The following is a 22,312-nucleotide window of genomic DNA, read 5'->3' as shown; positions in this document are numbered from 1 at the left end:
ACTGTTATAACCTCTGCATCCCATATTGACAGCTACAATTGCAAAGATACCTTTACACTGCCTTAGCTTCCTTTGGTGAAATTCTCTTATGCACATCACCGATTTAGAGAAAATAGTTGTAAATCTGTGATTCTTTCAGGTATAACATTGACTTAATAGTTGCAAACAAGCTATATTTAGGAGTTGAAATTAATAAGGCTTAATAAGGCAATTTTGATTTAAATGATTAAGGAATGGTAGGATACAACCAAATGTGATGTGTACATCATGTAAAATTCTCTACTGCATTTTAAAAACAAATATGGGGTTTAAGCTTTAGGCTCTCTATATGCACAGTCTTACCACACCCTACAGTAAGGGAAGAAGTAAATTTGTCAAATCCCTGAGCTATTGAAACCTGCTAATAAAGGCTCTCTGCATTGTACTTTAGCTAGACAGTACTCATATAGACTACTTTGTGAGAAATCTGGGTAGTCAAACTCACTTTCTAAGGAAAGTCTGGCATCAAAATTTAGTAAAGAATATTGTTTAGTCAAAGTTACTGAAATAGAGCTCATATCAAGAAGATATCTATCAGTCCTGCCACTGAAACTTTATTTGCTCGGTAGTGTTTCTGTGTGATACCTAACATCCCTTGAGCCAGCTTACATGCCTGCTTGTGGTCCCTTGTATGAAGTTCTTCTGCTGGTATTTCAGAGAATCACAGAATGGTTTGGGTTGGAAGGGACCTGAAAGGTCAGATAATTCTAAACCTCCTGCCGTGGACAGGGACACATTTCACTGGACCAGGTTGCTCAAGAGCCCCATCCAACCTGGTCTTGAAAAATTCCAGGGATGGGGCATCCACAACTTCTCTGGGCACCCTGTTCCAGTGCCTCACATTCTTATAATGAAGAATTTTATAAAGGGCTTTACAGTTTGGACTTTTTTATCAGCTCAGTAACAAACTGTATTATGTGTTGGGTATTTGCTTCTTATTGCATGCTAATATTTTAAATAACCTGTTTTCAATTAAATTGAGTTTGTTTGATGACTTCCTCTACTGAGTGGCTAGTTACTGCAGCTAGGGATTTTGGAGAAGAATGCCACTGAAGTACTTTTTTGTTGGTCTTTTATTTTTGCTCTTGTGGGAAACTCTGATAGATTAATTCAGATACAACTTACTGACTTTGATGTCATTCTTATGAGTTGAAACAGCAGGATTAGCAATGCCCTAAGATGCCAGGTGTTAGTCAGAGTTGCATGTCAAACAAAAACTGTGTTCAAGTGTGGTTCTGCAAGAGATGGTATGCAATACTGTGATGGTTGTTCTACCACAGTCAGAGGTGGACAATTCTGAAGTGCGCAGATATAATGGACAGTAACAAAAGAGTTCCCTAATTTTCACTGACTATGTGAATTCCTCACTGGTGATGAATTTTCAGCAGAGATTGGAAGTCAGGAGGTTTAGTTGGTGTGGCCATCTGAGAACTGCAACACTTGAAAGGTCATTTATCTTTCTTATGCCTTGATTTACTCGTCTTCTTTCTTACAGCACTTCACAAAGTTTAGAGAGTTTGTTTGCAGCCTGAAGTGCCTTGTGATCTTTGGTCAAAGATAATATATACATGTGATGCACTGTCTGCTCTGATAAATTTCATGCTGTCACAGGAGTCTGAATAGTCCAGGAATGGCACAGTTATTTGCCATGAGAGCCAGTGTGTTACTGGGGGCAGAAATTGAGAATTTTCCTTAAAGTGAATGAATTCATGCCTTCTGTCTTAATGCGTTGACTACCTGTTCTCTGGTGCTAAAAATAAGTTATTCAAGAATAAATAAGTTATTCAAGAATAGAAAAGTACATCCAAAACACAGCTTTTTGTTTTTACTGTGTTTGCTAAAGCTTGAAACTTTTGCATGTCAGCAGTGATTAGCAACAGACAGAAGTTTAAAGTTGAGACTTACAGACAGTAATAGAGGAAGAAGAAAGGTGGAGTGGAAAAGTGTATATGCATTTTCTGTTGAAATGAGTGCTTGCTCCGAGGCTACAAAAATAGGTTGGCAAAAAATAGAGTAATATGTGTTTTCCAAGTGGAAAGAGAGTATTTCTGTTTCCTTCCAACTAGAATATCAAATAAGTTTACCTATTAATCAACACTTTTTGTGTTTTTGTTTTCCAGTCAGTGAGTTGATTCACTTTCTCCTTTCTTTAGTCCTGCTTTCTCTTTTTAAGGAAGAAGTGTGGTGTGAATCAGGCTATTGGCTGAGAAAATAAGTTTTGACACGTCTATAACAGTTTAATGAATCAGTAATGGCTTCATTTTCCGGTGTCTTTAAGAGTAATTGAAATTGTATAAAATTCAAGATGGTACTGTAGAGTAAAGAACCCTGTGTTTTGTTGCTGGACTGTAGGATGAAGCATGTGTTCGCCTCTAGGAAAATAAGCATTTTGTCCAGAGACTTCTTTATTGAATATTTCTTTTCAAGAGGCTTAGTATTCTGGAAAATTTTTTCTATTGTAAAAGTCCCATGTACCATTAAACGCGATTATTATTTTGATGAATAAGCACAGCTGGCATTTCTTTTCAATATCTGACTGCCTTCTTTTTGAGCCTATAAATGTGCTGTTGTCAAGAGATTAGCCTTTGGGGTAGCAAGTTAAACGGTTCATTTCTACTAATCGCCAGGCAGGACAGGAGCAGAGATATGAACTGGCTAGATAGACTGTTCTGAATGGTGTGTGCACTGCACTTTGTGAGCTAGGAAATAAAGCTTAAAACAGTTATCTTTCACAAACACTGTAGCTTCAGTGTGCTACCACATGCCAGGATTGGTTAAAATTCAGATGTTACAATTGTATTGAGTTCCATTCGTTTTTCAAGGTGTTGCCCTGGGGGCTTCAGTCAGGAAGGTTTCCCACGTCTGTTGCACAGTGCCAAGTGGAAGAAAGGGAAAGGCCAAATAGTTTTGTATTGGCTCTTGGCAGTTTTAGGGTAGATTAGTTACAGAAAACTTAGAGGGGTCCTGAAGTTCCAGTCATTTTAGGGTCTGTCCTGCCCTCCAGTCTGCGATGGGAAAGGTCTGGCACTGACCTGGCATTCTTAGCCAAGGAGGAATCACACACCCCCAAAACAAACTTTAGCTGGCTACCTTTCTTCCACTCCAATGATGTATGATTAAGGACCCTACTGCAAAGGTCCTGGATTTCACTGAATCATGTACTGGTTCTCTGCTCTCCACCTTTACATCTGCACTTTGATGATTCTTTGCAGTGAACCCTGCAAGTGCACACATTCATCCAATACAGGCAGAGCATTCCAGAAACCAAAATAAAAAACCTTTCAGTTTTTTCCTACAGGAAACAAAATAGTATCATGTTTAATTACTTGCACTGTGATGGGAATGCGTCATGAAAGGGCAGAACAACCTTTTGTCCTCATCTATCCAATTTGGGAATACACTCGTATCTTCTTTATTTTATTAATTTATTTTAAGGAGAAAAGAGCTAATTGAAGTTGATTAGCCTTTTAATTCTCTCCTTGGTATGCCAGTTAGCTTTTGTTAAAGAAATGCAGATAGCTTAGGAAACTTAATACTGTAATGCCAGAAGATACTAGATCAAACTCTGTAATGCAGTTCAGAATCAGCTGTGCCTCTTCAGTAGACAGCTCTTGATTGACACTTGTTTTGGTATTAATAGACTTATTTAGCAAATACTCTTAGGGAACTATGTAAATACAAAATAGATGGCTCCTAGTGTCCTTGGGTCTCAGTTAATTGCCGAAGGACATATGCATGAAACTTCTGCACAGGTATGTATATTTTTTCTCTGCTTTACAATATCTGAATAAGATATAAATATGCTTGTGAATTGTGTTGTATCTCTGATTTCTTTTCTAACTGAAATATTTTTGGTTTCAGTTTTGGCAAGCGTTCTGCCGGCAGCTTCAGACGTGGATGTGAATGCATTGTTTTAGAGCCATCTGAAATGATTGTGGTAAGAATATTTTCACTCAGTTGCTTTCAAATTTTACAGACCAGCTTTGGTAACACTTCAACTTCCAGTAAGACTTCAGAATTTTCTGGTTTGCATGTGGTCTTTTAATAAATACAAGATGTCATACCTATCATTTATATAGTTGTTACATTTACTTTTGCAGTTTTCTTGTAAAACTAAAGTTTTCTTGTGCTAGCAGAATAGTTTGTGGGTTTTTTTTTTTTTTTTGATGCAGCTTTATTATTATTGGTAAATACAGATGCTTTAAAGTATTAATCTCAGGTTACCTTAAGTAATTAATGTTTGATTGAATTAAATTTAATCTCAGCCATCTGAAGTTTTTAAGAATACATTTGAACATTTTTAAATTCTGCCAACCTTCCTGGGTGAAGGTGAGGGTATTTTGTTAGCAGCATCTGCTGTAGTCCAGTGGCAGAACATCATCTCTGAGGGTTCACAGGCTCAGAAGTTTTAGTTGTCACCTCAGGGTGCATCATCTGAACAAATGAAGAATCAATGGGCTAATTATTTTTTTTCTCTGGGTCACTGGGGCACAGATCAGTTCATAATACAGGCATGATGATTATCTAAGTCATATACAGATAGCTTAAATATAGACTGTGACACTAACAATTTTTTCCCTAACAAGTAACAGTTTCTGTAAAACTTCTGGAAGCTTGGGAAATTGTGGTATTACTTTAAGATTGTACTTGTTTATTACCAGTTTGTGTAACTGGTATCTGACTATTCAGGAAACAGTTTGTTGTCCCAGTTTTCTTCTCTAGAAAGATACAATTTCATTGGTTGGAGCTGTGTGAATGTCTGTCTGTTCCATGTGCATTCCTTGGTGAGTTATAAGGAAGAGTGATAAAAAGATAGGCATTGGGAAAGGAGATGACTTAAACAACAAGAGATTTTCTGGACTGATGGATAATGTTGGGTCAGAGGCACATGCTTGTCAAAAAAGGTAGCCTCTACAGTTTTGGAAAGATGAAATGGAACACTTCAATCAGACTTTCAAAGGAATAATTTCTTTGAATAGAAAGAATCCTATCCCCAGAGTTATTTGGCCACACAAGAGGTGTAGCAGGGTGTGAGTGTGAAGATGTCAGACGTGAAACAGATACTCCCTGCAGAGGGGGTAAGCATTGCCTGCTCTTCTGGTGAACCAGGGACTGTGCTCATCCCTTTGTGTCAAGGGAAAGCTGTATTTAGTCACACGAGCTGAGTGATGTGTGACCCTTCTGAGATAGATAAGCTGCAAATTCATAGGAGTATTTTGTGTAATATTTCTTTTCCTTGTTGAAAAATATGCAGGAACCTTGCAAGGTGCCTCATAAGATCTCTCATTCTGAGGGATGGAACTGAATAACAGGCATTAACTGAATCCCCCTATATAGCCGATGCTGGAAGCTGTGATTTTTTTTTTCCTCATTTCCTTGTTAGTCTCAAGTAACTCGAGTAAGGTTTCTATTAGTAGGGTGAACACAGAAGAGATGTTGATTTTCAGCCAAATTACTGCAAAAGATCATTCTCTTCTGGGAAAACCAGAATTATTAGTTCAGATATTTTCATTGCAGCATACCATTGTGTACTAAATTAGTCTTCAAACACTGTAGACAGTGAAACTGAGAAGACTAATTTTATACTAGAATATACCTAATAGGTATTTTTTATTCTCCTTGTTGTTGTTTTGAAGTGATTTTTTTACATGTAAATCCAGTTTATTAGAAATCTGTTTATGCCTTCAAAATATTTGAAATAATAAAACCAGTCCTGCCTGTTGAAGAGTGAAACTTTTGCCATAGATTGGTTAGGGAGGATGCTGAATAGATGTCATCAGGGAAACAGGCAAGTGTTGTCTCATACCAGTTTTCTTTTCTTTCTGTAATGTATTGATTGGTGAAATGTTTGTATTTGTGCATTTTGTACAAACTTTGTATAAGTGTAAGAAAGGGGTGAGCAAGTGGGAATTTTTCTTCTGTCCTTTTTGAAAAGGGATCAAATTTAGTGATGCTTTTCATACTAATGTTGTATTTTTTTTTTTTTAAATTTTAGTAGTGGTTCCACACTTAGTGCTGAAAATGCAGGAAATTCAGAGCTAGCTGCTGTTTTTTGAAAATAGGATTTCTTGTGTTTCAAATGAAAAGAAACATTTTTCTCTTGCGGGGAAAGACACTCTCTTGCATCTGTTGTAGGTTGATTACATGGAAGAAAATGAGGAATATTTTCAGCGTCAAGCGTCTCACAGGCAGTCTCGAAGAAGGTTTAGGAAAATCAACCAGAAGGGGGAGCGGCAAACTATTATTGATACTGTTGACCCTTATCCTGTGGGGAAGCCACCTCTACCTAGAGGCTACCATACGGTAAGCTGTCTGTATTTATGGTTCACAAAAAAACATAAACAGGAAAACTACTGAAAGTAACACAGTCAGAATGGCTAAACTCGCTGGTATCTTTCAAGTGTGCTTCTGTGGGGAGGTTTCCCTTCCAATAACTGTGAATGTGGCTCCATCAGTACGTGAACACGTGTGCAGCTTGCATCTTGGTTCAGAGTTGAAAGTACATTTCTTATGACCGTGAATGTCATGTATTATTTTTTAGTGTTCCAATCATTATGGGAAATTGTGAAGGAAATTCTGTTCTCATTTCCTTTTGCTGTTAGGTTACAGTAGAATTAGTTTAGTGTGCTGTGTTAGAAGGTCAGTCAGTGAAGCACTCATTCACGTATGTGGTAACAGGTGTTCCCTGAAAAGGACTGTGCTGCGTTGCAGCACACCAAATTGGATTAAGTCTGTCATTTCTTTTTGGAACCCAGAACTTAAATGTAAAATTTAAATTAACTTTTGCTGGTGTTTGCCCTTTATACTTGGGTTTTAGTGAGCTATATAGTTGGCTCATCATCGAGGAAATCATTTGGTCATTTTACTTGATTGCTTTTGGGGATGAGGGAGGGAATCTATATATGTTTCCAGACTTTCTCTTGAGATGAAAATAAACTAATAATTAAAACTTACTCTACAAAATATTTTATATGGCTTTTAAACTGAGAAAAGCTCTATTAGATTGATACGTTTGTTTGGTATTGAATTCAACTGTGAGCAAAATACTGGAAAAGCTGTTTGTCTTTGGCTCCCATTTATTTGTTTAAGCCCTAAGTCTGGTAGAACCATAAAGTCACGAGCATAAATAACTTTGTGCATATTTAATCTTATTGAGTTCCATGGGCTGAATTTTGTACAATGTACAATATAAAGCCATATACATGTAAATTCACAGAATGAGAGCTTTAGTGTTTTTAAAATGCTATCTTTGGTACAATGCAGTTGTTAGCTTTTTCAGGTTTTCCTTCTTTACCCTTATTCCTTGACTTGTTTGCCAGTTCACTGTATATTCAATGTGTGTCTGTAAGTGTGTGGATGTTTGATTACATCTGTTAATTATACAGGCTTTTCCTCATGACTTGAGTAATTACATTTTATGCCAATAGTTTGGTTTTGTTTATACAACAGATTTTAATGGTTTAATTTTCAGTGCAGTTTTAATTGCCTCTAAATTTAATGTGAATTGAGCCAATTCACTTGGTTTGAAGATAAAACATTTTATTGGCCTGTTTTTTGCAAAAAAAAAAAAAAAAAAAAAAGTGGTATTATACTTTGTAGGAATTACAGAAAGAATTACTTTTGCTCATATTATTTAGATGTGTGTGTTGTGCTTAGCAAACAGTTGTAGTGTGATTTGTACCTAACTCTAGAAGGGCAATATTTAGATTACACAGTGCCATTTGCATTCGCAGGTCCTTGCCTGTTGTATAAATTTCACTTTAGGTGTGCCTGATGAATTTTTGTAAGCTTAACTGGTACTAAAAGCAAAAGTCCATCCTGTGCTATTTTGTTGTGCAAGTTCATAATGGTTTTGTGTCTGTGCTGGGAAATCCATTGCAAGCAAGATTTCATATTGAGATGGAAGAGATTGCCAAATAAACTGTAAAATTTACAATAATTACATTCAAATGTTGCTTTTCAAAGTGTAATATAATGCATATGGCTGGCTTTATTATTTTTTTTTCCAAGGCAAATAGAGTCAAATAAGCCCAAATGAGTTTTAAAATGTAGTTAAGACTCTTCATGCTGGTCCATTTCCTCCTATTTTTACAGTATTTGGTGATCTTGTAGACATTATTCTCTCATTCACTTCTACTAGCAATGTTATTTCTATTGCTTTAACCATACACGTTACAGCTGCGTTGTCTTTTTGCCCTTCCTATTTTATGTCCTTTGACCTCATTTTATTGGTCTTAATTTCTTGAAAAATTGACTGAAAAAAGCAGGATTTTTTTGAAGCACATAGGAATTCAAGATGCATTATAACACATCTTGTGGACTTGTTGTCCATCCATTCTTTGGTCAGCATCTGTCAAGGTGTCATCTTTGTTTCTGCTTTTTAATTTTTGATAAAAAAAGATGGAAGTGTTGAATTGAAAAAGGATTAATATGATATATTTGTTTTCAAGTTTGCTCTTCCATGTGGATGTGTTCTAGTTTAGGTGTTATATACATGAGATTAAAACTAATAAAGCTGCTTTGATAGTATCCTCGAAATCTTCACAACGTGTAATTTTCTTATATTCTGTTTTACCCTAAATCCACAGTTAGCATGTAGAATTATTATTTTGGTTGTTGATAAATTATTATTCTTTATTTGCAGTAGTCTCTGAATGCTTTTCTTCAGACGGTTCAAACAGTATTTTCTGAAGAAAGTTTTCTATATCATAAAAGCATAGAGTGAAATTTAGAGATGAAATGCAGATGCATGGTGTGCTTTTCAAGAATTAAAAATTAAATGCAGTGGTCTCAGTTGCAGCATGGCTTTCTGCAGTAGAGCCAACTTGTATGGGATGGTGGACCCTCATTAACATAATTTTAACATTATCTTCATAGTGGTGGAATGTACTATGGCATGTCTGATAATGTTCATCTTTTCCTTTCCTCCTATATGGCATTCATTTCATTTTGGCTCACAGGAATGCACTAAACCTCAGGTATTGTAACTTACTGTGTATGGTCCACTAATAATTTACTTGTGGGTTTGCAGTGTGATACCATAATACTGATGCCACATTGTGACTAAAATTGCCTTCTAGCCTTTGCTTTGATAGTTCAGCAATCTCACTATGCTATAAAAACACTTATGTAAAGGTGAAATTTACTAACAGTACAATGTCTCTTGCCCAGCTTGACTGACCTTCCTCGCTTTGACATCCTGTGATTTGCAGGAAATGAGAACCATAAACAAAGGGTGTATATCAAATATTTAGTGTTTGGCAGGCGCTTTACTCAAGTATCTCCTTCATGACACAGAGAACTTAGTCTTTGATTTTGACTTAAAAAATTGGCCCCCTATCACTGTTTAGTACCTGTGTGTCAGTAAAATGCGGAAATGGAGTGTGACAAGATGAACACTAAAGAAACAAAGTGAGGCTTTGCCATGGTGTTTCTTGCTTGTCTTCCATTCTGATGGTTTATGACTCAGTATAAAGAGGCTGGATTTTGTAGGCAATGTCTAAATGGCCATTACCTGAAACACAGGTTTGCCAAGCTAGGGAGAAGAAGGTGCCCAAGTAAAGTATCTTGGAATGGTACCAAACCAAACAAATTATGGAAGTTTTCCCTCATATCAGACCTCAAATGCACGCAAGGTGATCTGAAGATCTGAGTGGCATCTTTTAAACTTAAGTGGCATTTGCAGTTGCACTTGTCAGTGCCAAAGTAAATAAATACTGAGCATCCATCAGATACAATGTTTGATAAGAATGTGTATTATCAAATTGTTAAATGTCTCCACTTCCATGCTTGAGAAACCTCTTGTGATAGAGATGAAAACAAATTGAAACTACTTAATTTTTTTTTAGGTTACAAATTCTTCTTTTCTTCATACATTGCTTTGGTCAATTCTCCTGATTTTTTTTTTATCAGGACATGTGTTTAAAAGTTCCTCCTGTGTCACATTGTTAAATTCATTTATCTAAAATGCTTAGAGGGTTCAAATTTCAATATGTTTCCAGTATCACAGACAAGTGATTTCTGGGCTGAAATGTTCTCTTTCTTCAAAATGTATACGACACTTTTTCTAGGAACCCAGTTCCTTACCTTCAGAGCAGTGCTCCCCAGTTTTTCAGTGTCATGATCCTAAGTAACCTATGGTTACTAAAATAGTATGTTTAAGAATGATAATGTACTTCTCAAATTATGGTAGGAATTTGAAATACTTTATAGTATTTTAATAATTTACCTTAATGTTTGAAAGATCATTTGAAGTGAAATCTAATGTTGAGTTGAAATCTAATGTTGAGTATCGTACTTAGGCATGTTACTTTTGGAACAAGTGTTGGTGATTTCTAGGGTAAGGAAAATAGAAACTTCGTCATATAGGGAAATAAAAAGAATGTGTTTTATCACACAGATAAAATTACATCCTTTTTTTACCACCTTTATAGTTTGGTAAAATTCATCAGTTCTTTTTCAGGAAAAAAAAAAGCTGGTAAGTTTGAGTTGCTCTCACTTGAATCTAGAAAACGTTAGCTTGTGCTTCTCATGTGTCAGAAACATCTTTAATTAGATTAGTGTTAATGCCTCCTTACTTAATAGCAGAAATAGGATTTTAAGTCCTGAATGTGGATTTTCATTCTTTGTGTACCTATACTTAAGGGTACATCACATTTTCAGTGCAAAACCTTTGTTTAGAATGATTTTACTGAAATGAGTGTGGACCCATTCTCTGGGAACCTGCATGGCTTTACTTCTGCTTTAGACTGTTTGTTGTTTGGTTTTGGTTTTTGTTTTTATTAAAAAAAAATACTTTAAAAGTATATAGTCATCTATGGAATGATTTTAAAAAAGGATAGACTTTTTTGTAATTTCTTACTGCTGGTAAACTTTGTGACTGTTTCAGTGCATCTGTGAAGAATTAGTCATGCTTGGTCTGAGTGTTGCTGGGCTGGTTATTCTGTATATAATCCATGGAATATTTGGGGTAAATTGATACAAGTTCATAACGTAAAAATCACTTTGTCCAAAATAAGGTGCTGTTCTTTAGTGGCATAGAGATTACAAGTAGTAATTTGTAACTCCCTGGTTTGTGATAGTTAGTGTCTCTCTAGACTTGGTATGTAAACTGAGATGTTGGCTTTTACTAGTCTGTACTGTAGCCTTTACTCTGCTAAAGGCAAAGTATCAAATCTTACTGGGGTGTATTTAAAGAGATGCAGGCAGGCCTGTAAGAATAATGCTGAAGCACCTGCGGATAGCCCTGAACAGAAAGATGGTGTGTGGTGTTTTACTCTGTGTGAATCTGCCCAAATTTGAATTAGATAACAGGTTTATGAAATTTGCTGCTAGTGCATTCTCAACTAGGCTTTCTGTAGCCAGCTGCTGAAATTGGTGTGAAAGGGTTCTCTGCCTTTAGTAGCCTTCCTTATCCCATTCAGTTTGAGGTTCACGTGGGTTGACAATCCCTTCATCCGGTGTTGGAAAGAAAAGAGCGGTGGGCGCGGAGCCATCAGTGACCCTGGCTTCTACCCTAGTTACAGCCATGTAATGATTTTATCCTCACACGCTGCTGTGGAGCATTGTGAGATGTGTTTAGGGCAGACAAGTATTCCTTCTGGATTTTGTTTGAAGGAGTTGACTGAAAATGTGAATGAGAGGAGGGCTGGAAGTGAAACCATGTCCAATTTTGCTGAGTCAAATCTCATTGGCAGCCATGACTCCCTGTAAAAATTAGCAGGAGAATTTTGTCTAGCTTTTTTTTGGTGTGCTGTTTTTAAAAAAGGATAAGAGCCTACTTATTTAGTAGCAAATTGTAGAAAACTTTCTTCCTGCCCCTATCTGCTTTTAAAACTAATAGTGCAAAGCATTGGCAAAGTAGCCTTTTTTTCCCCGATACCATTTGGATGCTCATTGTCTGCTGAGTATCTAAAATACCTGGATTGAAAATTTATGTTCAGATTGTTCTGTTTTATATAACAAATTTGCCTTTTCCTTTCTTTTGTCTGCAAAATGACATTATAAAACTGTTATATATCATATTGCTATGTTTAGGAAGGATTTTAAAAAAGCCATTAATTTCTTCTGCCTGAATTTTGTTGTTCTTTTCCTTTTTTCAGTGTGTGGCTACTGAGGCAATGTGGAAGTTTATAAGATGACAAGCAGTGTTTTGCAGTAGTTAACACAGTAGATGAGAATTCCAAAAAGTTGATTCGATTTTAGCACTTTGTTACAGAAGTCCAGTATAATTTGGGATGACCTTTAATGTTAAAAAACAGCAGAATACCATTGCTTCTCTGCATGTTTGCTTATGTTGTATGTTGTAAAATACAGGTTGCTGCATGTCCTGCCACGGACCACACTGCATATGATCATGAAATACTTCATATGTGCTTGCTTTTCAACAGTGTGGGCTTTGCACTGTTGTGATGTAGCTTGATATAATGTATTCATGTTAGTGCATTGTTTTTTACGTGGTAAATTGATGCCAGTGTCATAATGCACTTAGTTGTCTTGTGGAATTTCAGTTGTTTTACATTAGTTTGAATCTGTAGAAACAGTTGCCAGATACCCAGTCTACAAGAAATCTGTTTAAAGGAACAATGTCATTCTTTCAAGTTTGTAAATAGCTGCAGCTTTTAATGTTCCTGATGATTTTTAGAAATATCTAGAACTTCCATTCTAATGCAAGATCACTTAATAGAACAGAAAACAAACAACAGGCCCAATCATGAGTATTCACATTAAGAAAATCTTGCTTTTAGGAAGAAAGAACCACATCTAAGAAAATTATTTGATAGGACAGTGGGCAAGAAGGAGTGGTGGACACAATGAAAGCCTGGCTTTGTGAAAAGGTGTAAAGGATGTGGAGAGGTTGGAGGGAAAACCAATTTTTTCAGCATCCTTGACCTTGGAAGTGTTGCAAGTCTATTTACAAAGGAAAAAAGCGCCCAGAGGACCAAGTGAGGACAAATACACTTGGTTGTCAGAAACGTTTGGCGTGCAGGATGTTCGAGGGTTTTAGCTTTAGAGGCTAGTATGAGTTATGGTACCTGGACCTATTTAAATAGACTCAATTTTGGAACTTGCTGGTAACTGATTTTTCCCCAGATAGAGGAAAAATGTGAAGAGCAAGGAGGACGGAAGCTGAGAAGGTTCTGCTGTGTGGCTTATGCAAAATGAAAGCAAGAAGATTGCCTCACATAAATATAAATTGAACTGAACTCACTGTTCTTGGTTATGACACAAATTGATTTAAGTAATGTCAGCAGAAAAACGTAATTGTGTATACACCTAAATTTGCCGAGTGTTGCTGATGAGGAGTAGCATGGTATGCAGAGTTTTAAACACGTTAGCAGAAATAAGCAATGCATGCTTGTTTGCCCAAACAAATTTGTCTCTATTAATAACAAAACAGTTTAAAATAATTTACTTAACATTTCTAGTGTTCATGTTGAAAATAAAATATACTGTATTGATTGTTCCATTAATAAAAGAAAGGGGATGGTTCTTAACACTGCCAAGTGCAAGTGTCCTTTTACTAAGAAGGATATTTGTTGCTTTTCTTCATCTACAAAATTCAGCGTCTAACTTCAAAAACAACTGCTTTTATTATTCCATGGTGGTGATGATCTGCTCATGATTTCAAATGAGCTTCATGTGTATGTCATAATGGGAAGTAATACAAAATACTAAATAGATATACGTAGTCTGTATATTTGAACACAGCCAGGAGGATTAATTCCTGAAGATTGTGACTGTGTTATACATGTTAGGTGCGTTTTGAAGTGAGACGCTACAAAAATGGTAGGATAATTTTACCTGAAAAGCAAAACACGTGATATGATTTGGGCAGCTCATGGTAACCATTTTTTTTAAATGGAAGTTGGATGTTTCTTCATGGGAACATCCACTGGTAACGTTGTAATGGCAAGAAGTAATTCCTATCCCTCTGTTCTGTGTGTTCTGGCAAAACACCACCATTTTAGCCACACAGCTTCCTTCCTTCAGCTGTGTTGTAAGGGACTGTTACTGTTTCAAGCTATGTATTAAGTTTTGTGTTATTGGTAATATATGAGCAATGCTGCTATATTATTTTGTGTAGCACCCGAAGCAAAGCAAAAATGTTAGTTCATCATCCTTTTAGTAATGACTACTGGCAAGCTAATGCAAAATTAATGACATGCAGTGTGTTATTTACTCAACTTGCAGCTTCTATCTGAGATTGTCTATTTTTATAAATTATGTCATCCCTACTGCAGAACTGTTATATCCATTGGGATTTACTGTTCTTAGATTCCCTTTGGAAGGGCTCACATTGATGTCATAACTGGATTTGTAATTGTGATTAGATTTGGAAAGTCAAAGAGAAGCATTGAAGCTGTGCAGTATTTTCTGCAACTGAAGTGTCAGTAATATTTCTGAAGGTTTTTTTTTTTGACATATTAATGGCATTAGGTCCTGTTTACAGCTTGTAGAGTTGCCAATACTTTATGATCACACATATGTAAAACTTTGTTTAATAACAACATAGATTTTCTAGAGTAGCATGATTTTATTGCTGCTACTGACTTGTGATGCGCTCTTTTATACTGTATAAAAGATTGTTTTTCTGAGATGTAGGGTATAAAACTAAATGTGAGGTATGTCATCAAGGCAGAAAGTTGTTCCTGCAGTAGAAAAATGGATTTTTCATAACTCTTTTCTAAATTAATCACTGCATAATGTAACTAAATACCAATATTGAATTTCCACCACTTGGACTCGATGATCCTTGTGGGTCCCTTCCAACTCAGCATATTCTGTGATTAGAGCTGAGGAAAATTAAAAAAGCAAATATATACATGTGTTCTTAAATATTTTTAAAAAAGGATATCCTCATTAACATAAGGTTGTTGAGTTAGAAACACTTATATAAAGTACATATGGGGAAATGGGATCTGCCATATTATATTTGTAGAATGCCAGTACAGATCCTTTCAATGCTGGCATTTCTGTACAGACGAGTATGAGTGATAGTACTAGTGGTTATTTGCCCACTAAAGGATGGAAAGAATCTGTCAGTTCATTTTTTTCCCAAGCATCTGAGCCACGGTTATGTGACCTGAGCTTGACATAGTGACTTAAAGATAAAATTATTAGTATTACTAGGTGATCCTGAGTACTTTTAATAAAGCCTTGTATTTGACTTGACTAGTTTCAAATTATCATTTGGCTGAGTGAATTTCAAAGCTCTAAAAAAATTAACAAATTCAGTAGTGAAAATATCCTAAGCAACTAAGAAAGTATAGAATTGAAACGTGGGGAAAATGTAATGTTCCAAATTCCAAGAAGGCCAATGGCATTCTGGCCTGGATCAGCAGTGATTGTCACGCTGTACTCAGAACTGGTGAGGCCACTCCTGAAATCCTGTGTTAAGTTTTGGGTCTCTCACTGCAAAAAGGACATTGAGATGCTGGAGCAGGTCCAGTGTGTGATGGGTAAACCCTTTTCAACTTTATTGGGTAGATGTGTGTATTACAGTGCCCAAGCTACATCCTGCTGAGTGTAAATGCCCTTTTCCACACTTCATCCTTCACTGGGTGACAGTTCAGTTCAGGAGACCTACCAAGTCCTAAGTAAAGCAAGGTAGTTACCTTGAATTTAACACAAGGTTTGTGTGTAACTTCTTTCCCTGTCCTTCACCACCCTGTTGTGTAGTCATATTTTTTAAGCACTTCTTAAATTCCTTGTATTTACACTTTTCTGATGAAAAGATTTTCTAATTTTTTTTTTTAATGAAAAAGCCTTTTTTTTAATGCAAGGTCTAATTAAGTGTTAGTATTCTGTTGTATGAGTTATGGGTATTGGGAGCTGGGCCTTAGGTTTGAGTGGTTAGCCTTAATTATATTTGAATTTTCAGACAGTAAAGTTTTGACATGCAGCTGGAACAGCTGGCAGGTGTTGTGTATTGTTGATGTGGCTGGCAGAAAACCTACACATACTGTGTTCTCACACTTTTGCATTATTTTATAAGTGTGTATGTGCATGTGCTAAAATGTAAAATATTTTACTTTTCCTTCCTTTTACTTCTAAATTATATATTACTCTTGAACACTGTAATTTGGTGAATGTAAAGGCCTGCAGCTAACTAGTTTTAAAGTCTTCAAATGATCTGGGGTGCACGAAAGACCACTTTAAAAGTAGGAATCCTGACACCAGTCTTAGAATACAAAACCATGTAGAAACAAATTATTAGGGACACTCAGTCTGGTAGGTGCACTTCTACCTATTTTTATTTAACACTTTTATATCTAGGTAGCTGATCTTGTAATTGGAAGGAAAAAATGTAGTGTTACATTTGCAAAATGGAACATCTGTCAAGTGATGGTAATTGCCTTCCTGATTTATTTGATTGGGGAAGAGGAAAGGGAAAGGGCATTTCTTGGAGTTTTATAGTAAGTTTTCTGTATTTGAAGGATATAATGTCGTGGTTTGACTTTTTTCCTATATAAAAGCAATTTGGCTCACTTTGCTTGATAATTATTTTAAAAGTAAGGGACAAGTGAAGTTGCATGTGGTTTGTTACTGATAAAAGATCTGTATAAATTATTTCTGTACAGTTGCTAGAGGCAGGGCACAAAGCTCTCAAGATATGTTGGTACATGGTGTATTACACAAGAGAGGATATGAAGGGGCATGAGGAGAGAGTTCTCCCAAAAGAAAATGATCTTACACTGCTAAACTCTTCAGTGTTGATTTTAATTGGGAACCCCTGGAGCAGGCTCTTCAGAGAGTCTCCTGGCATGAGACTGTTACTGGAGACAAAAACAAGAGTTACTTCTTTCCAACAGACAACTGAAGTGAGTGAAAATTCTCTGTAACAGCAACCAGCTCTTTCAAAGTTAAACTTCCTCAAAACACCAGAGATAAGTAGTAAGTTACTCTGGGAAATGTCCAAGTACACATTAAAAAAGATGAACAGACAGTCTGGTGGTTTCCTGCTGACCCCATCTACATCTGCACCTTGAACAGAATTTCAGATTATCCCTTAAAGCTTCTAAGTAAGTTCAAGGGAAAGTGTTGTTAGAAAGCATATAGTATTCGCTTAGAACGAAAATAACGCCCCTCCACAACTGCTGAAGTCACCCAATGAATAAACAAACAACAAAAACAACAGAAAACCAGCTAGCATTTGCAGGAGACTTAAAAACCTGGGGTTTGTTTGGTTTTAATCCATTAATATTGAGACATTAAATAATTGTTCCCCTACCTTGCTTGGTCTCAGATACATTCAGTCCTCTGCCACAGCAATCATCCTTGTGATGCAAGTATGTCAGTGTATTTCAGGTTTCAATGGAGCTACTACTGACCATAACGATATAGAATTTGGGCAGTTGATTGATCTCAGAAAAATCCTGAGTTTCATTTTTACCTTTGAACAGCGAAGCAGTAGGATACAGATGAAAGAGGTATGCAGTTATCCGCCTTCTATAGAGTTTTCCTACGTAGTTCTACAGCAAAGAATGTGATATTTGAGGGTTGCCTCACATAAATGAAGGACTTGTGTCCCTAGATTCCTGATGTGAAATTGGTATGGACACAATGATATGTGGGAGTTTTTGTGGATGTTTTCGTTTGTTTGTTTTCCCTCCAGGATAGTGGGCCGATTTGTATCTCAGTAGTGAACCTCATCCCCAGCAGGTGTGGGTGTCAAAGTTTAGATCCGGTAAAGACAACTTGCTACTCCTGTATGCTTGAGATTGTGATTCTTGACCTTAACAGTGTGTCTGCTGTTTTGCTTTCATGCTTTTTTTCCCAGTTTAAAAACAGAAAGCACTTTCTCACATTCTCTGATGTAATTAACGTGCCATTGTTAAATCTGGTCATTACACCAACATGAGAAAATTTTGTAAACGTTGGGAAAAACTTCCACCTGTCCTGACATAATGCATTTTTTTCACTTCTGAAGTACTGAAAGAGCTTAGGAAATGAAACTAATCTGTGACCATTCTGCCAACAGAAGTCATTAATATAGCAAATTTTGTGCCTAAGTTTTACATTTAATAATGGTGATGTATAGTTTTAAAGCCATGTTAATATGCATTAACATACGGCTTGTGTAAGAACGAACACTTTGCTTTGTGTAAAAATTGCAGGTAAATCAGTTAAACATCACCTAAAGTGACTTCACAAACATACATATTATGTATGATTTTGACCTAGAAGGAACACAAAAGATATGTTTATTTTTTACTTTTGTTTGTTGGTTGTTGGTTTTTTTTCTTCCCCTAAAAGCATTGTTGGATAAAAAGCATAAATAATTATGGAGTCCAGAAAAAAGTTTCTGTGCTCTGGTGCTGTGATGAGCCTTTGCTCAAGTCAGTTTTATAAGTTAATTTAGATATTCTGGAAATAGGGTGTCTTGTCACATTTTGGATGAGTGTCCATCAGTTACAGGTTTTCTTCATACCTGCTCTAGCATAGTTGTCGAACAGAATTCAATGGCAAGTATTTTAGATGAATACTATGACTTGCTCCCATTTTAAGATGGATGGCATGCAAATAGAAAGTTTGCTGTGCTGAAAGCAGAGCTGTGCACAGAAGGTGACAAATGAGTCTGCTGTCAGAGGGAAGATTGGCAGCCTACGGCACATCCACCCAGCTGAGGCACCAGCCCAACTGCTCTGGGCTTGCCATTATTTTAAAGATCTGGATTATAGATTCATCTGCAGCAGCAGTTCAACAGAAGGGCATTTGTTCAAATGGTCTGTAACATTAGTAAATGTGTTATCAAAACAGCACACACCACCCTGCTGTAAGTCTTGCTTTGGTGTCACCAGTTGCGCAGTAAACATCTTTGTACAGATGGCAGTGCCACAGCTTCATGAATTAAAAAAAAATAATTAACATGGTGAATACTGTTACTTTATCTGTGTGTTTTGGCCAAAGTGGTATTTTAGTAGCTTGGAGAACATATTTGGTAATTTTATTCAACAGTTTTATTTAAAGTTCTCAAAGTTCTTGAGAAAATACTAGCAGGGATAGATGTGCCTAGACATCCCATGTCTGCTTTATGCTGATAAATAGGAACTCGCTTGCATGAAATTGGGTCATATGGCCAGAGATTTAAATTGTTGGCAGTAAATTTGTCTGAATATTTCAGAAATAAGAGTTACATATTGTATGGGACATTTAAATGTACTGTAGCATTTTGAGTGCATTATTGTTCTGGGTTTTTAGTGGTTTCAGTTGGCGTTTTTAAATCTGATGGGAGCAACAGATTGTTATGTAGTAATCTCTCTGGTAAGGTTGGGAGGCAGAGAACCACCAGCATTATAAAATTCAGAAGCATGCTCCTGGGAGCTTAACAGTGTTGTGTCCAATAGCCCTGAGCTTAAATTTAAGTTTCAAACTTCCACTTCTTTCCAAGTGAGGAGGGCGGGGGAAAGAGAAGATAGCTGTGCCTTATTTTCCTTAAAATTATGTACTCCATTCTTTCACTCTTCAATTTAGCTGTCTGTTATTCCACCTACACAGCTGTGTAATATCTATGTAATTGTCCCTTCACTGTGAATGTTTTTTCTAGCTACTGGAGTCATGCAGTGGCAGTAAATTCAATGACCTTAGAGTGTTCTGTTGGTTTTTGCCTAGATATTTGAACATGAAGGAAATGATACTTTACATTGTGTTTAAAGGGAAGGGGAAAATGTGCTGATAATTTCTGGTTTTGAGGTACTTCAGGAAAAGAATGGTCTCTGTGTATGTAATGTGTATAAAAATTTAACTACTTCTGTAAGTAGTTGTGAGTTAAGGTGACTGCTTGAAACTGAGGAATTGAGTTAATCTGTTGTTACAGCATTTGTCATTAACCTAAAAAGGTTTAATACTCCAAGTGTTGTTGGTACTGCTTAGGAGAATGATATCCATGTGAGATGGTATATATGAGTGAGATAGAATATAAAATAGTTGATAATATATAATAATTAATAAGAGTTGATAATGTATATAATGTACATGGTGAGATAGAATATGAAATAGTTGAGAGACATTTCAGGCAGATGATACAAGCTGCTGAGATCTCTGCCAATTTCTACCTAGAATTCAGTATTGTTTATGAATCCATAATCCTATGGGCTAGTTCTAGGATGTCCATACATTTATAGTTGCTTCTGAAATGGTTTTTAAACATTCTTTTCTGTGGCTCATAAAGGGACACAATTTTTTTAATAAATACAGTATTTTGAAAGCAGCCATGGATAGCTCATGTGCAACTATTGCATGTCAGGTTTATTAATATCTCACTATAATAGCCTAAAAATGTTTGCAAAACTGTCTTGTTTTTTGGTTTTTTTTGGTTCCCCCCCCCCCCCCCCCCCCCCCCAAACTTTTAAGTCTAAGCATGGAGTTCTTACATGGGTTTTGGAAAACCCATGAGCACAAAGTTGCAGGTAGGTTTTCTATGATGTATTTATACTTGGTTATGATAGAAACTTTCCACAATATATTGTTCTTGTGTTTTACACTGATTTAAATTCCAATCGTTTTTCACTGTAACCTCTTAACTATTCACTGGACTTCAGCTTTAATTATTTTTTATGAAATACAAATTCTATTGAAGTATTTTTTGAACTGAAAATGGACAGTACATACAATCACACTGTATCTGGAAATGATGGCAGTTGAGGAGGGAGGAGGAGGGAAATGGAATCAACCATTTATTTCTGAAAACTTGTTTTGACTCACAAATTGTCTGTGAGTGGTGTTTTCTTCACCTAATTACATAAATGTCACTTTTCACATTTTGAATGTAAAGAGGCTGATTTTTCAGTCTAATACATGTGAACATCAATTAAACTTTGTTAGGTTGATAAAACTTTTTGCATTCATGTACAAAGTACTGTCTTAATTTACTAACAGATGAGTAAAGGTGTATACTGGTGACCAGCATAAGTAGTAAGACAGTGTTTCATGGCATTGTTACATGAAAGTTTTGTGTTTTGCTACTATTTTGATGGGTTTAATCATGTTTTCATGTTACTCTGGAAGGCTTATGCCACAGAAACCTGTGCTGGATTTTAGCTGGAAATATCATTTGATACAGAGAGAATGCATGTTGGTAGTTGTGTGTGTGTGATGGAGTTCAGAAAGTGGTGTGCTGCCTTCCTGTGCTGGGGAGATGTTTCTGTTTTGGCAGAACTTCGTTTTTTTCCTGATGTGAGCATAAAATACCACACTCAAATTCTGCTCGTGGTGTTAACTGCAAGGCCACCCAATCAGACTGAAAAGGGTTTTATTGCTTTGTCAACAAGTAGTATTTTTAAATTTTGTTCTAGAGAGGGTTTGCCTAAGTTTCCTAGAATTCATAACTTCTGCTACTTCTGATTACTACTTCCTCAGAAAATTGATTGCACTCAGCATTGAACTGTTTTACAAGGCTTAAGCATAATTTAATGTTTTAAAATCATCTGTTAGTTGCATTGGCACATGGCAAAGACTTTCAAAATTCTCAACTAATTGTTGTAATTGAGAATAACTTATCTTTTAGAATATACTAGAAGACCAAGGGTGTGTCATTAAACTCTCATAAATACAAATACATTCAGTTTAAAAGGTGGTGTGTGTGAAAATGTGTCCAATAGAAGAATTGTGCAAAAAATAGACTGGATTATTTCAGGATCTTTTCTGGCTTTACTAGAATTAATTTCCACTAATTTTTATAGCCTCATTTGCTAGCAATCATTGCCAGGAGTGAAGGAAATCAATGTGTAACAAACTAAACTCATTATCAGTGTACATGTTAATTTGGGGGAAGGCAGCTGCAGATTGTATGACATAGTATTCTGTAGTATCCAATTTTTTTCCTGTGTATTTTGCCTCTGTAACAACTGTTAAGTCTTTTCTTCTATTGTCCTTGTTGGGGAAAAAAAAATACTTCGAAATTATTGTAAGGCCAGATGGTCTCTGATTTTAAAGAATGTGTTGTAAAGATGTGACAGAGAACTGTACTAAAGTTGAAGCCTAATGGAAGAATGTCATGTGCCTGGCTTGGTCAATCCTGTGTCAAGTGGTACAAACCTGTGGCACTTAACAGGTGCATTGTGTGGGGCAGAGAATTTATTGCTTGAGCACAGTCCCCGTTGCATTTCAGCTCCTCTGCAGCATGATTGTGCTATTACAGTGTGAGAAGTGGTGTAGTGTGAATGGGAGTGACTGGGGATATTTCTGAGTTTAAGATACAAATTACATTCTGAGGGGAGAATTATAAATGCCGTATTTATCTCAGTCTCTTCACCTCTATCCCCATGTGTTT

General features: G+C 36.2%; 1 protein-coding gene across 14 annotated transcripts in view; it reads left to right on the top strand.

Annotated features, from left to right (window-relative positions):
• RAPGEF2 (Rap guanine nucleotide exchange factor 2) overlaps positions 1 to 22,312 on the top strand; it is a 186,418-nt gene that overhangs the window by 91,258 nt on the left and 72,848 nt on the right. For 11 of the 14 annotated variants that reach the window (XM_039550561.1, XM_039550564.1, XM_039550563.1 and 8 more), the window contains exons 5-7: positions 3,901 to 3,976; positions 6,175 to 6,342; positions 9,000 to 9,017. In XM_039550561.1, coding sequence (XP_039406495.1) covers positions 3,901 to 3,976; positions 6,175 to 6,342; positions 9,000 to 9,017 — 262 coding nt within the window. The remainder of the gene's footprint in view (positions 1 to 3,900; positions 3,977 to 6,174; positions 6,343 to 8,999; positions 9,018 to 22,312) is intronic. The other 3 variants (XM_039550565.1, XM_039550566.1, XM_039550555.1) reach the window with 1 other exon arrangement.

Source organism: Corvus cornix, chromosome 4 (genome assembly GCF_000738735.6).
Source record: "Corvus cornix cornix isolate S_Up_H32 chromosome 4, ASM73873v5, whole genome shotgun sequence".
Lineage (NCBI taxonomy): Eukaryota > Metazoa > Chordata > Aves > Passeriformes > Corvidae > Corvus > Corvus cornix.
The sequence above is the reverse complement of the archived record's forward strand: the minus strand, read 5'-3'. Positions and strand labels throughout refer to the sequence as shown.